Raw genomic sequence first — 12,378 nt, 5'->3', positions numbered from 1 at the left:
CTTAAAATTTTCTACTTTGTAAAAAAAATGTATTTTGGGGGCTAGGACTTTGGCCTAGCAGTAGGGTGCTTGCCTAGCATGCACAAACACCCCAGTTTGATTCCTTGTTACTACATACATAGAAAAAGCCAGAAGTGATGCTGTGGTTCAAGTGGTAGAGCTCTAGCCTTGAGAAAGCCCAAGGCCAGTGCTCAGGCCCTGAGTTCAAGCCCCAGGACTGGCAAAAAAAAAAGTGTATTTTCTACTTTGATATCTTAGCTAGTAGACTGCCATCCCTGTATGCTTTGATATAACAGTTCCTTTTCAAGAGTATTAATCACCTTTTTATCCTTTTTTTTTCTTTCTCTTATAGATTTCTATAGGCAATGGAAACTGATCTCAATTCCCAGGACAGAAAGGACCTGGACAAGTTTATTAAATTTTTTGCCCTCAAGGTAATATGTCCACTCTCCTGAACTAAGACCTATAAAAATTGCCTCCCATGCTTCTCTCTTTAGAGAGCCCTCCTTGGAAATATAGCATAACAGCTTGCATTTTGACTGTTTCAGAAGACTTTTGTCTGTGGTAAACTAAACTGTCAAGTATGAGGGCGGCATTGAGGGTGTGACTGAAAAGTAGCTTCTAGTTTTCCACAGTTACTTGGTCAAATTTTTTTTTGCAAGGCTGTCAGTAGAAATGTCAAACTGTTATGCCATATCACTGGCACAGTGTGTTCCCTTGGGATGGGAACAAAAGACTAAATTGGAATGGGCAGCATTTTGGGCATCCTTCCCTGAGTTTTCTGCCAGCACTAAAATGTCCAACTTTCACTTATTGTTGCCTTCCTCATAAACAGAATTAAAACTGAATTTTGAAAATTGTTTTTCAAAATCTGCAGTTTATTTCTACCTGCATCACTTTTTCCTCTGAATAGTTACCATGCCAGAACTATCAATGCTGTGTCCATTCTGGTTGCAGAATCATGTAGGAAGACTTTTGCCATATGGACTAAGCTATATGAATAATTGTAGAATTCTTGTTTTAGATCTACTATGATAACATAAGCTTGTGACTGTGAATATTTAAACCCCACAGTTGGACTTATTTCCTTAAGAATATCATAAGAGATCATGTGCAGTTTTCTTTCTGCCATGTGGGACTATTGTAGATAGTAGATTCCAAGCTCAAACTCTTATTTCCGCTTACTGGTTGACCCTATACTTGGGAACACTTCTGATTGTGTGTGTGTGTGTGTGTGTGTGTGCGTGTGTGCGCGCGCGCGTTCATGTTTAGTGTTTCTTTTGCCTTTTTTCCCCAAGTCTGCTCTGTTTAAAATTCTGTGTAAGCCATAGTCATGCTGTACATCTCCAGCCTGACATTTCATGTATTTGCTTGTTTTCAGACTGTCCAAGTGATTGTCCAGGCTCGACTTGGTGAAAAGATTTGCACTCGTTCATCATCTTCCCCAACGGGTTCAGATTGGGTAAAATTTCTCTTCTTTGCTGATGGGTGTGTGTGTGTGTGTGTGTGTGTGTGTGTGTGTGTGTGTGTATTGTATTTATCATAAGAAATGAATGTAAAGTTCTCAAGTATGATAATAAAGCATACTACTTATAGCATTCCTAAATTATAATATCAAAATAACAAATTCTATTTCACTTGGATATATTTCTTACTGAAATTAGCCTTGAATTTATTTGTTTTTTTTTGTTTTTTTTGTTTTTTGCCAGTCCTGGGCTTGAGCTCAGGGCCTGAGCACTGTCCTTGGACTTTCTCAAGGCTAGCGCTCTACCACTTGAGCCTCAGCACCACTTCTGGCTTTTTTCTATGTATGTGGTACCGAGGAATTGAACCCGGGTCTTCATGCATGCTAGGCAAGCACTTTAACCACTAGGCCAAACTCCTGACCCCTTGAATTTATTTGATATTTAACATTTCTGCTGTGACAAATGCACAGCTTTTTCCTTGGGGGACAGTGGGGGGGGGGTCTTTCAATCTGAGACCTGGGGCTTGCATTAAACTATCTTATAGGGCAGGAGAAATTAGTATTTCTTGTCATCAGCCAAAGCAATTCTTGTGTTACTCACCATATATCACCATATATTTACATGTTTCTCGAGAGAGTTTCACACAGAAGTCTTCTGTTTTTTCTTTCCAGTTTAACTTAGCAATCAAAGACATCCCAGAGGTGACACATGAAGCAAAGAAGGCACTGGCAGGGCAGCTGCCTGCAGTTGGGCGCTCTATGTGTGTGGAGATCTCACTCAAGACTTCTGAGGTATATTTATGGCCAGAACTTTGTCTATGCATAGCACTCAAGACTCTTCACTCTTTGGTTCCAACTCTTTTTTTTTTTTTTACTTTTTCCCCTGGCCCTTCCTGCTCCGGATTGCTTATCATTTTCTGAAAGGATGAGGAATAGATTTGTGTAGGTATGCTGGAGAGTGACCCCAGGGCCTCAAGTATGCAAGGCAAACACACTATACAATGTAAAACACACTAGCAAACACAGTAGCAGTGTAAAATAGGCTCCTTACCTCCTGCTTCATTTAGCGTATTTTCTTTTTTTTTTTTTTTGCCAGTCTTGGGGCTTCAACTCAAGGCCTGGGCACTGCCCTTGAGCTTTCTCAAGGTTAGTGCTTTACCACTTGAGCCACACCACCACTTCTGGCTTTTCCTATGTGTATGGTACCAAGGAATCGAACCCAGAGCTTCCTGCATGCTAATCAAGCATGTTATTTGCAGTTCTGATATAGCTGTGATGACTGGTATGATCCACTATGCCCAGCTTTTTATTGGTTGAGGTAGGTTCTTGTGAACTTCTTTCTCAGGATGGGCTCAGACTGTGATCCTCCCAATCACAGTTTTGCTTTTTTCTTTTGTTTTGCTTTTTGATTGTGGCACTTGGACTCAGGAGCTGGGCATTGTCCCTGAGCTCTATAGGCCAAGGCTACCACACTTAACTTGAGCCAAGCCCCACTTCCTGCTTTCTAGAGGTTAATTGGAGATAAGAGTTTCAGGTCCTTTTGTGCCTGGGCTGGCATTGAACCTTGGTCCTCAGATCTCAGCCACCTGAGTATCTAGGATTACAGGCATGAGCCACTGCACCTGGCTCAAATGCTGATTTTTATGAGAATGTACAGCCACACCTGGCTTTAATTTTTATTTGTGAAATTTTTAGGATAAATTGTCGTTGGTAGTTAGTACATGTTCCTGCTCATGCTCTGTTTTCCTTGTTCAGAGCAACAGCTGTTGCATTCTTATATACCATTGTGTGTTTCTCAAGTTCTTTATGAAATTAGGAAGCAATTAGATGTATAACCACTTCTGTTTCCTCAGGAACCAGTCTTGTGCCTAGAAGTACTCCTTCAAGAATTTTTTTTTTTCTCTTTTTTTTTTCTCTTTCTGGCTCCGCTCGCTCCGGCCCCGCTGCTCCTGCCCTGCTCGCTCCGGCCCGGCTAGGCCCCCTTTCTAGCTCAGGCCCCGCTCGCTCCGGCCCTGCTAGGCCCCCTTTCTAGCTCAGGCCCCGCTCGCTCCGGCCCTGCTCGCTCCGGCCCCGCTCGCTCCGGCCCCGCTCGCTCCGGCCCTGCTAGGCCCCCTTTCTAGCTCAGGCCCCGCTCGCTCCGGCCCCGCTTGCTTCCGCCCGGCTCGCTCCAGCTTGCTCTTGGCCCCGCTCGCTCCGGCCCGGCCCTGCTCCTGGCTTGCTCTGGCCCCGCTCGCTCCGGCCCAGGTCGCTCCCGCACGCTCCTGGCCCGCCCAGCTCTCGCTTGCTCCTGGCTCTGCTCGCTCTTGTCCCCTTCTCGCTCTGGCTCCGCTTGCTCCTGGCTCTGCTCGCTCCGGCCCCTTCTCGCTCTGGCCCCGCTCGCTCCGGCCACCACTCGGTTGGGCTTTTTGTTCACTTCAGCTCAGCTCGCTTCTTTCGCTCTCTGTCGCCGTCGCAGTCTCGTCTCTGCCACTTTTCCGGTTTGGTTGTGTCTCGTCTCTGCCACTTCCGGCTTGGTTGTGTATGTGGGATACCGAGGAATCGAACCCGGGTCTTTGTGCATGCTAGTCAAGCACTTTAACCGCTAGGCCAAACTCCCGGGCCCCTCCTTCAAGAATTTTATTGAATGAATAGTTTCAATTTTTATTCTGTGGAAACCCTAGCATCCAATAAAACAAAATTCCTTTAGTGAATTACAAGTTTCTACAGTGAGTTGTTTTGCTTAGTGATTCATAGAATGTCTAAAAGGAATCTGTGAAAGAACTCTTAAGTCTCAAGAGCATCTGGAAAACCAGATTATAAACAGTTCTGATTATTCTAGAAAAGCATACATCAACTTGTAGATTCTCTCCAGTGTTTATTTGTCCCTTGTGCTTTTTTTGGGGGGGGGTGGAGGGGAGAATTTTGAAACTGTGTTACTTTTAAATAACATGATTTTTTCTTCTTGCCGTATAGTTTGGGCATGATAGCATGCCTCATTTGTCCCAACTACGTAGGAGTGAGCCAGTCTTCCAGGCACTCTCTGGAGTCCAGGGCTGAAGGCCAACCTGAGCAGCATACTGAACCCTATCCCAGGAAACAAAAAATTACAATAGGATATACTAAGGATACACAATGCAAATTTGACCCATAACAATTTCCAGGTCAGATTTCCAAATCAGATTAGTTTCATAACCTACGAATGATTAGTGAAAGATTAATATATAAAAGGGATGTGATTATCTTTCTCAATCACTCCTTTCTCAGAAGTGTTACAGGGTAAGTTTTCTTAGCTTTAGGCTTTTAGGATGGGTAAAGAATAATACATAGAGGTTGGCTAAAGCTATCAGACTGCTAAAGAGTTTTTTTTTCTTTTTTCTTCTTTGTGAGTGATGAGGCTTGCACTCAGTACCTGGGCACTGTCCCTGAGCTCTTCAGCTCAAGGCTACCACTCTACCCCTTGACCAGCACCACTTTGGTTTTCTGGTGGATAATTGGAGAGAAGAGTCTCATGGACTTTGGTACCCAGATAGCTTTGAACTGTGATCCTTAGATCTCAGCCTCCTGAGTTGCTAGGATTACAGGCGTGAACCACCAGTGCTTAGCTAAAGAGCATGCTTTCTAAAACTATGGCTGCTACCTAAAAATTCCCTTATAGAATTAAAGGGAACAGCTCATTATATTTTTTAAATTTTCAGCTTTTCTGGAGGTACTTTAGCAAAATAGATGAAAGCTTTAGGCTCTGTTCATCACTTTTTTTTTGGGCGGGGGGGGGGGGGGGCTGGTCATGGGGCTTGAACTCTGGGCCTGGGTTCTATCCCTGAGCTCTTCAACTTCCTCAGATCTTAGTCTCCTGTGTAGCTAGGATTACAGACATGATCCATTGCACCTGGCTCTGTTCATCACTTTTATAATAAAATTAAAATTAAAAAAAATAATCTGGCCAGGTACACAGCCTGGTGGTTCACACTTGTTACCCTAGCTACTAAGGAAGCTGAGATCTGATGAGTGCAGTTCAAAGCCAGACCAGGCAGGAAAGTCAGTGAGACTCTTGTCTCCAGTTAACCAGCAAAAAGCCAAAAGTTGGGACTGTGGCTAAAGTAGTAAAACACTAGCCTTGACGAAAAAAAAAAAAGCTTAAGCCTCTGAGTACAAGCCCCAGGACCAGCACACACACACGCACAAAATTTTAAAATAACTTTTTTTTAGGGCCAGGGATGCTGCCCTGTGGCAGAACCTTTGCCTAGCATTTACAAGGCCCAGAGATTTCTCCCTAGAAGTGCAAAAAACAAAAAAGGAAAAACACTTTTTGTGTTCTCTGATCCAGTAACATTGGTTCTTTAAATTTGCCTTAAAAATTTGTGTATTTGAGTTCAAGCTCAAGTACTAGCACCAAAAGCAAAAGAAATTAAAAATAATAATAATAATAAAACCCGGGGCGGGGGGCAGAAACCTTGTAAGCAAGCTGTATAGTACACAATAGGGAGAATGGTTGGATGAAATGATAGTCATAGTATAGAGTACTTTGTAACCATAACAATGATGAAGAATTTGGGGTTGATGAAGGTATGACTTCATAATAGAATGTTTGTCTAGCACACTCAGAGCACTAAGTTTGATCTCTGACACTGCAGAAAACAATAGATTTATTATCTTTAATCATCAGGAAAACTTCAAGAGTTTTCTGTTCTGTTTATTTTTTTTTTTGTCTAATTTTGTTTTTGTTTTTTTGGTTCTGGGGATTGAACCCAGTATGTTGCACTTGCTAGGCAATCTCTTTGCCACTGAGCTAAATCCTGGCCGGGCCCTATGTATTAAGAATAAATAAAGCTGTCTAGCAGGCAGTGACTCACACCTGTAATCCTAGCTACTCCGAAACTGAGATATGAGGATTCCATTCTAAGCCAGTCTGGGCTCTAAAGAACTGAAGAATGAGAGACTCTTATCTCTAATTAACCTTTAGAAAAAACAGAAGTGAGGCTGAGACTCACGGTGTAGGGCATAGCCTTGAGCTGAGTTCAAGCCCCATGACCCACCAAAAAAAAAAAAAAAAAGGAGTGGCCAGGAATTTAACCTAGTGGTAGCAAAAAAAGCCAGAAATGGTGCTGTAGCTAGCTCTACCACTTGAGCCACAGTACTACCCCAGCTTACTTTTTTTCTATGTATGTGATACGAAGGAATTGAATCCGGTTCTCCATGCATGCTACACAAGTACTCTATCATTAGGCCAAACTCCTGGTCCCTCTGTGAGACTCTTACCTACAATTAAACACTAGAAAACAAAAAGTAGTGCTCAAAGTAGTAGAGTGCTAGCTTTGAGTGAAAGAGCTCAGGGACAATGCCCCATGACCAACAAAAAAAGAATTTAAAAGAAAAGAAAAACTAAGTGACCTGTACCAAATCCAACTTTTTAGAAGAGGTAGCTGCTGGAGTGGGCTTCTATAGTATCTCCCTCACAAGTACAAGGCCCTAAATTCATACCTCAGTATCTACTCCAAAAGAGACAAGCAGCTGGCTAAATAGTTTATTTTGAACCTGTTTGCCTATCTGTACCATCCAGTCATATATAGTGATTATGTAGTACTTTATATGTAATTTTAAGAAAGAAAAACTGAAATGATTTTCTCTGTTTCATCTACAGGGAGATTCCATGGAGCTGGAAATTTGGTGTCTTGAAATGAATGAAAAGTAAGTACTTTTGCCTCAGGCTTCAAGTTGGTGGTAGTCTGGGATAAAGCAGATGACATCTTGTGAAAACAGAGCTTTGTTTTCAGAGTCACCAAACACATTCTAACTACTCAGCAAAGCCAATAGGTCCTTGCTACTATGTGCTTCAGGCTTGGCTTCCTGCCTAGGCACAGAGACAGTTCAGAGACTCAGCACAGCACCAGGAAAGGAGCAGCAGAAGCTGAAAAGGATTTGTTGTTTTCCCAGAGAACAAGTTTTCTGATTAAATCCCTCATGAGCTATTCTTTATCTGCTTTCTCTGTGGCTGCTATCCAGCAAGATTTCCCCACCCTGCTCTTTTTACACACTGGGTTGGTTGTGTAGTAATACCATCTCCCTCCCCCATTTTTTTCTTTTAACACAAATTAACTTAGCTCCTGCCTGAGCTTCAATTTTCAAAAACCATAAACAGGAAAATTGAGAAAATACCAATTCATCAAAAGAAAACTCAGCTGGGTGCTGGTGGCTCATGCCTGCAATCCTAGCTATTCAGGAGGCTGAAATCTGAGGATCATCATTCAAAGTGAGTCCAGACACGAAAGTCTGTGAGACTCTTATCTCCAGTTAACCACCAGGTAAACAGAAGTGGCACTATGGCTCAGACGGTAGAGCTTAAGAGCTCAAGGACAGTGCCTAGGCCCAGAGTTCAAGCTTCATGACTGCCCAGAAAAAAGAAAGAAAAGAAAAAAAGATTATTATGTGTGATATGGCCATTTTTCTTATTTTTGGTTGGGATTTGGAATTGAACTCACGGGCTTACTTTTACTAGGCAGCCATGCCTCCAGCTTCTTGCTTTTTCTTTTTCTCTTCTTTTTTTCTTTTTGGTCTGTTGTGAGACTTGAACTTTGGGCTGGTACTGTCCCTGAGCTCTTCAGCTCAAGGCTACCACCCTACCCCTGGGCCTGGGGTAGTAGAGTGGTAGAGCCACAGCACCATTTCTGGTTTTCTGGTAATTGGGAGATAAGAGTCTCTTGGACTTTCATGCTTGGGCTGGCTTTGATCTGAGGCCTCCTGAGTAGCTAGGATTACAGGGCATGAGTCACCGGCACCTGGCTTACTTTTTCCTAAATAGAAAATAATTGCCAAGTTATGATCCAAACAGACTCTTCTCCAGATTTCTTCTGTAGAACTGTTTCTGTTTCTATATAGACAAATAGCATCTACAACCATTACCTTGAGAAATGCATGCTAAGCCAAGTGCTAATGGCTTATGCTTCTCAAAAGGCCTGGGCAGAAATGGATTCCACTTCCAGTTAACCAGCAAAATGCTAAATGGGAGGCCTTAGGTCAGGCACCAATGGCTCACACCTGTAATCTTAGCTAGTCAAGAGGACCATCGTTTTTTTTTTTTTTTGGTCGGTCATGGGACTTGAACTCTGGGATTTGAACTCTAGGCCTTGGGCCTTGCCGTTGTCCATGAGCTCTTCAGCTCAAGACTACTGCCCTACCCCTGGAGCCACAGCCCCACTTCCTGTTTTCTGGTGGTTAATTGGAGATAATAGTCACATGTTCTTTAGTGCCCTGGCTGGCTTTGAACTTCGAACTGCAATCCTCAGAACTCAGCCTCCTGAGTAGCTAGGATTACAGGCTTGATCCACCGAGCCACAGCCAGGTGCCTGGCTTGTCAGCATGTTAAAGTAATTGTTTTTAAATGTACTCCTTTGTTTCCCCCCCCCCCCCCAAAAAAAAACAACAGGCCAGGCCTTCACTCACACCCTGTAATCCTAGCTACTCAGGAGGCTGAGATCTGAGGAGGAGGCTGAGATCTGAGGATGCTAGGAGGACTAGCACTAAAGTCCTAAGACTCTTATCTCCAGTTAAACCACTAGACAACGTAAGTGGAGCTTTGGCTCAAGGAGTAGGGCTCAGGGACAGCACCCAGGCCCAGGGGTAGGGTGGTACCCTTGAGCTGAAGAGCTTAGGGAGAGTGCCCAGGCCCCACTACCACCACCACCAGCAACAACAAAAAAAGCCTTCAAAACTACAGAAAACAGAGCTAATAAAAAAAAAAACAAGGCTAAGATACAACTTGGTGGTAAAGCACTTGTCTAGCAATTGTAAGGCTCTGGATTTAATCCCCAATACTGAGGGGGAAAAAATGCCTAGGAAAAAAAAAATTGGGTGATTTTTTGGTACTTATTTATGTAAAAGCTGGGCCAACTTCAACAGGTCTATTGACAGAGAATGCTTACCTAGTTTTACCCTTAATTCTGAACATGTTTTAATAATAAATTATCAAGTTCCAGCACTTTATAGAAGATGGTAATAGTGTCTTGTGCTCCTCAGGTGTGATAAAGAAATCAAAGTTTCCTACACAGTCTATAACAGACTGTCACTGCTGCTGAAGTCTCTTCTTGCTATAACTAGGGTGACACCAGCTTACAGACTGTCCAGAAAACAAGGGCATGAATACGTCATATTGTACAGGTAAATAGCATGGACATTCAACTTCCTCATCAACCTGGTCAATGGTGTATATTGTCTGACTTGCATTTAGATACTTGGGGATTTTGTTTTGGACAGATGGTTGATTGTACTATAGAAGCTGTAGATTTTATGTGATTACTTGAAAGCCTCCCTTATAAATCATGAACTTGAGTTTTTCAAAACTTATCAGGTGAATTGTCTTGCACAGCTGTGGCTCCTGTAGAAGGTAAAAGCTTCCCTGGAAAGATCTCACAGCTTCCTTTACAGCAGCGGAATATCTGCATTTTTTGTGCTCGTCTTAGGGCTTGAACTTAGTGCCTAGGCACTGTCCCTGAGTTTTTGTTCTCAAGACTTGTGCCACTTTAGTACAGCTCCATTTCAAGCTTTTTTGGTGGTTAATTGGAGATGAGAGTCTTTCTTTCCCAGGCTGGTTTCAAACTCTGATTCTCAGATCTCTCTCCTTAGTAGTTAGGATTACAGGTATAAGCCACTGGTGCCCACCCTACATTTTTTTTTTTACTAACAAATTACTAAATGTTAAGTTCATCATCCATGTCTTTAACAAATGTGTAAGAGTTAGTCTATTTTCCTAGGGGCATTTAACCTCAGCACATTTATTATCATTTTAGTATAAGCATCATGCTAGATTCCCAGTAGTACTGTACAGAGGGCCCTACATAAAGATGCTTCTAATGTGATTGAAAATTTGATGGATGCAAAATTCTAATTAAGAGCAAAATCGAAATTTCCAAATATCAGAAAAAAAAGAACTAGTGAGAAATAGAAGCCTCATGGAAGAAGCAACATTTGAAAGATTTTGAGGCAAAGGATTTTAGGTCGAAGAAGTGAGGGAGATCAGTCATTCCAGATGGAGTATAACCACTGGCAAGACATAGAGATCGGTGTTGCTAAAGAGTGTTTTGAGACTATCAAATGAAGCCAAATGGAGGAATAGAGGTATGTTGAAAAATATGAGAGCAGAACAGGGAAAGCTAGAGCTCCCAAATAATCCAAGGCTTGTATTAATGACAAGCTATTGCTATAAAATAATTCCTCCTGAATTTGTTGCATATCAAATGGGAAAAAAGTTTGTTTTAAGAAAAAGACAAGAAGGTGGCTCATGCCTGTAATCCTGGCTACTCAGGAGGCAAAGATCTGAAGATCAAGGTTCAAAGCCAACCCAGGCATAAAAGGATCTTAGATTCTTATCTCCAATTAATTTCTAGAAAATGGGAAGTGGGACTTGGCTCACCAGTAGGATGATAGCCTTGAGCTGAAGAGCTCAGGGACAATGTCTAGGCCCTGAGTTTTTGTTTTGTTTTGTTTTTGTGGGTCATGGGACTTGAACTCTGCTTGTGCACTGTCCCTGAACCCTTCAGCTCAAGGCTACCACTCTATCCTTGAGCCAAACCCTCCTTCCCCTTATCTAATTGGAGATAAGAGTCTCAGGTTCTTTTGTGCCCAGGCTGGGTTTGAACTTTGATCCTCAGATCTCATCCTCCTGAGTAGCTAGGATTGCAGGAGTGAGCCAAGGCCAGCAGAACCTGAGACTTTTATCTCCAATTAACCTCTACAAAACAGGAAGTGGGGGTTGCCTTAAGGGTAGGATGGTAGCCTTGAGCTGAAGAGCTCTGGGACAATGTCCAGGCCCAGAGCTAGGGCAGTAGCATTGAGCTGAATAGCCCATGGACAGTTTCCAAGCCGAGTTCAAGCCCTATGACTCACAAAGGAAAAAAAAGAAAAAGAAAGAAAAGAAGGCAAGAAGATATTTAGCATCTTTTGAGCCTTTCACCAACATTCATCCGAGGTGATTATGAAGTTTTTATTTTTTAGTTTTGGGGGTTTTTTTTGTTGTTTTTGTTTTTGTTTTTTTTTTGCCAGTCCTGAGGCTTGGGCTCAGGGTCTAGGCACTGTCCTTGGGCTTGGTTAAGACTAGCACCCATGAGCCATAGCACCACTTTTGGCTTTATCTGTGTATGTGGTACCAAGAAACTAAACCCAGGGCTTCATGTATGCTTGGCAAACACTCTACCACTAGACCATACTCTGGGCCCCTAATTGTGAGCTTTTTATTCAAGATTGCTTAGGTTTCTTAGGGCAACATTTTATTAACAGTATTTCTTTTTTTGTTTTTTTGCCAGTCCTGGGCTTGAGCTCAGGTCCTGAGCACTGTCCTTGGACTTTCTCAAGGCTAGAGCTCTACCACTTGAGCCTCAGCATCACTTCTGGCTTTGTTCTATGTATGTGGTACCAAGGAATCGAACCCAGGTCTTCATGCATGCTAGGCAAGCACTTTAACCACTATGCCAAATTCCCGGCCCCACTTGGACACTTTTTGCTCAAGGCTAGCACTCTGCCACTTGAGCCACAGTGCCACTTCTGGCTTTTTCTGTGTATGTGGTACAGAGGAATTGAACCCAGGGCTTTGTACATGCTAGGTGAGCACTCTATCACTAGGATGCGCTCTCAGCCCTCTTTTTTTGTTGTTGTTGTTGTTTAGTCTGTCATGGGGCTTGAACTCTGCCTGGGTGCCGTCCCTGAGTTCTTTTATTCAAGACTACTGCTCTACCACTAGAGGCACAGCGCCACTTTCAGTTTTCTGGTGGTTAAGAGATAAGAGTCGTCTCATGGACTTTCATGCCTGGACTGGCTTTGAACCTTGATCCTAGGCTCTAAACCTTTTGAGTAGCTAGGATTACAGGTGTGAGCCACTGGTACCCGGCTACATCTAAAATAGTTACTGTGAGACCTCAGATTCAGACTTATCTTATTTTTATCTTTAA

At 42.8% G+C, this 12,378-nt stretch overlaps 1 protein-coding gene across 6 annotated transcripts in view; it reads left to right on the top strand.

Annotated features, from left to right (window-relative positions):
* Positions 1–12,378, top strand: part of Atg13 (autophagy related 13) — a 40,270-nt gene that overhangs the window by 11,667 nt on the left and 16,225 nt on the right. For all 6 annotated transcript variants that reach the window (XM_090347807.1, XM_090347806.1, XM_090347810.1 and 3 more), the window contains 5 exons: positions 353–434; positions 1,382–1,462; positions 2,138–2,257; positions 7,083–7,129; positions 9,455–9,595. In XM_090347807.1, coding sequence (XP_090203933.1) covers positions 366–434; positions 1,382–1,462; positions 2,138–2,257; positions 7,083–7,129; positions 9,455–9,595 — 458 coding nt within the window. In that variant the 5' untranslated portion in view covers positions 353–365. The remainder of the gene's footprint in view (positions 1–352; positions 435–1,381; positions 1,463–2,137; positions 2,258–7,082; positions 7,130–9,454; positions 9,596–12,378) is intronic.

The sequence above is a fragment of the Megascapheus bottae genome, chromosome 16 (genome assembly GCF_031878675.1).
Source record: "Megascapheus bottae isolate mThoBot1 chromosome 16, mThoBot2.hap1, whole genome shotgun sequence".
Taxonomy (NCBI): domain Eukaryota; kingdom Metazoa; phylum Chordata; class Mammalia; order Rodentia; family Geomyidae; genus Megascapheus; species Megascapheus bottae.
This window is presented reverse-complemented; position numbering and strand designations above follow the sequence as displayed.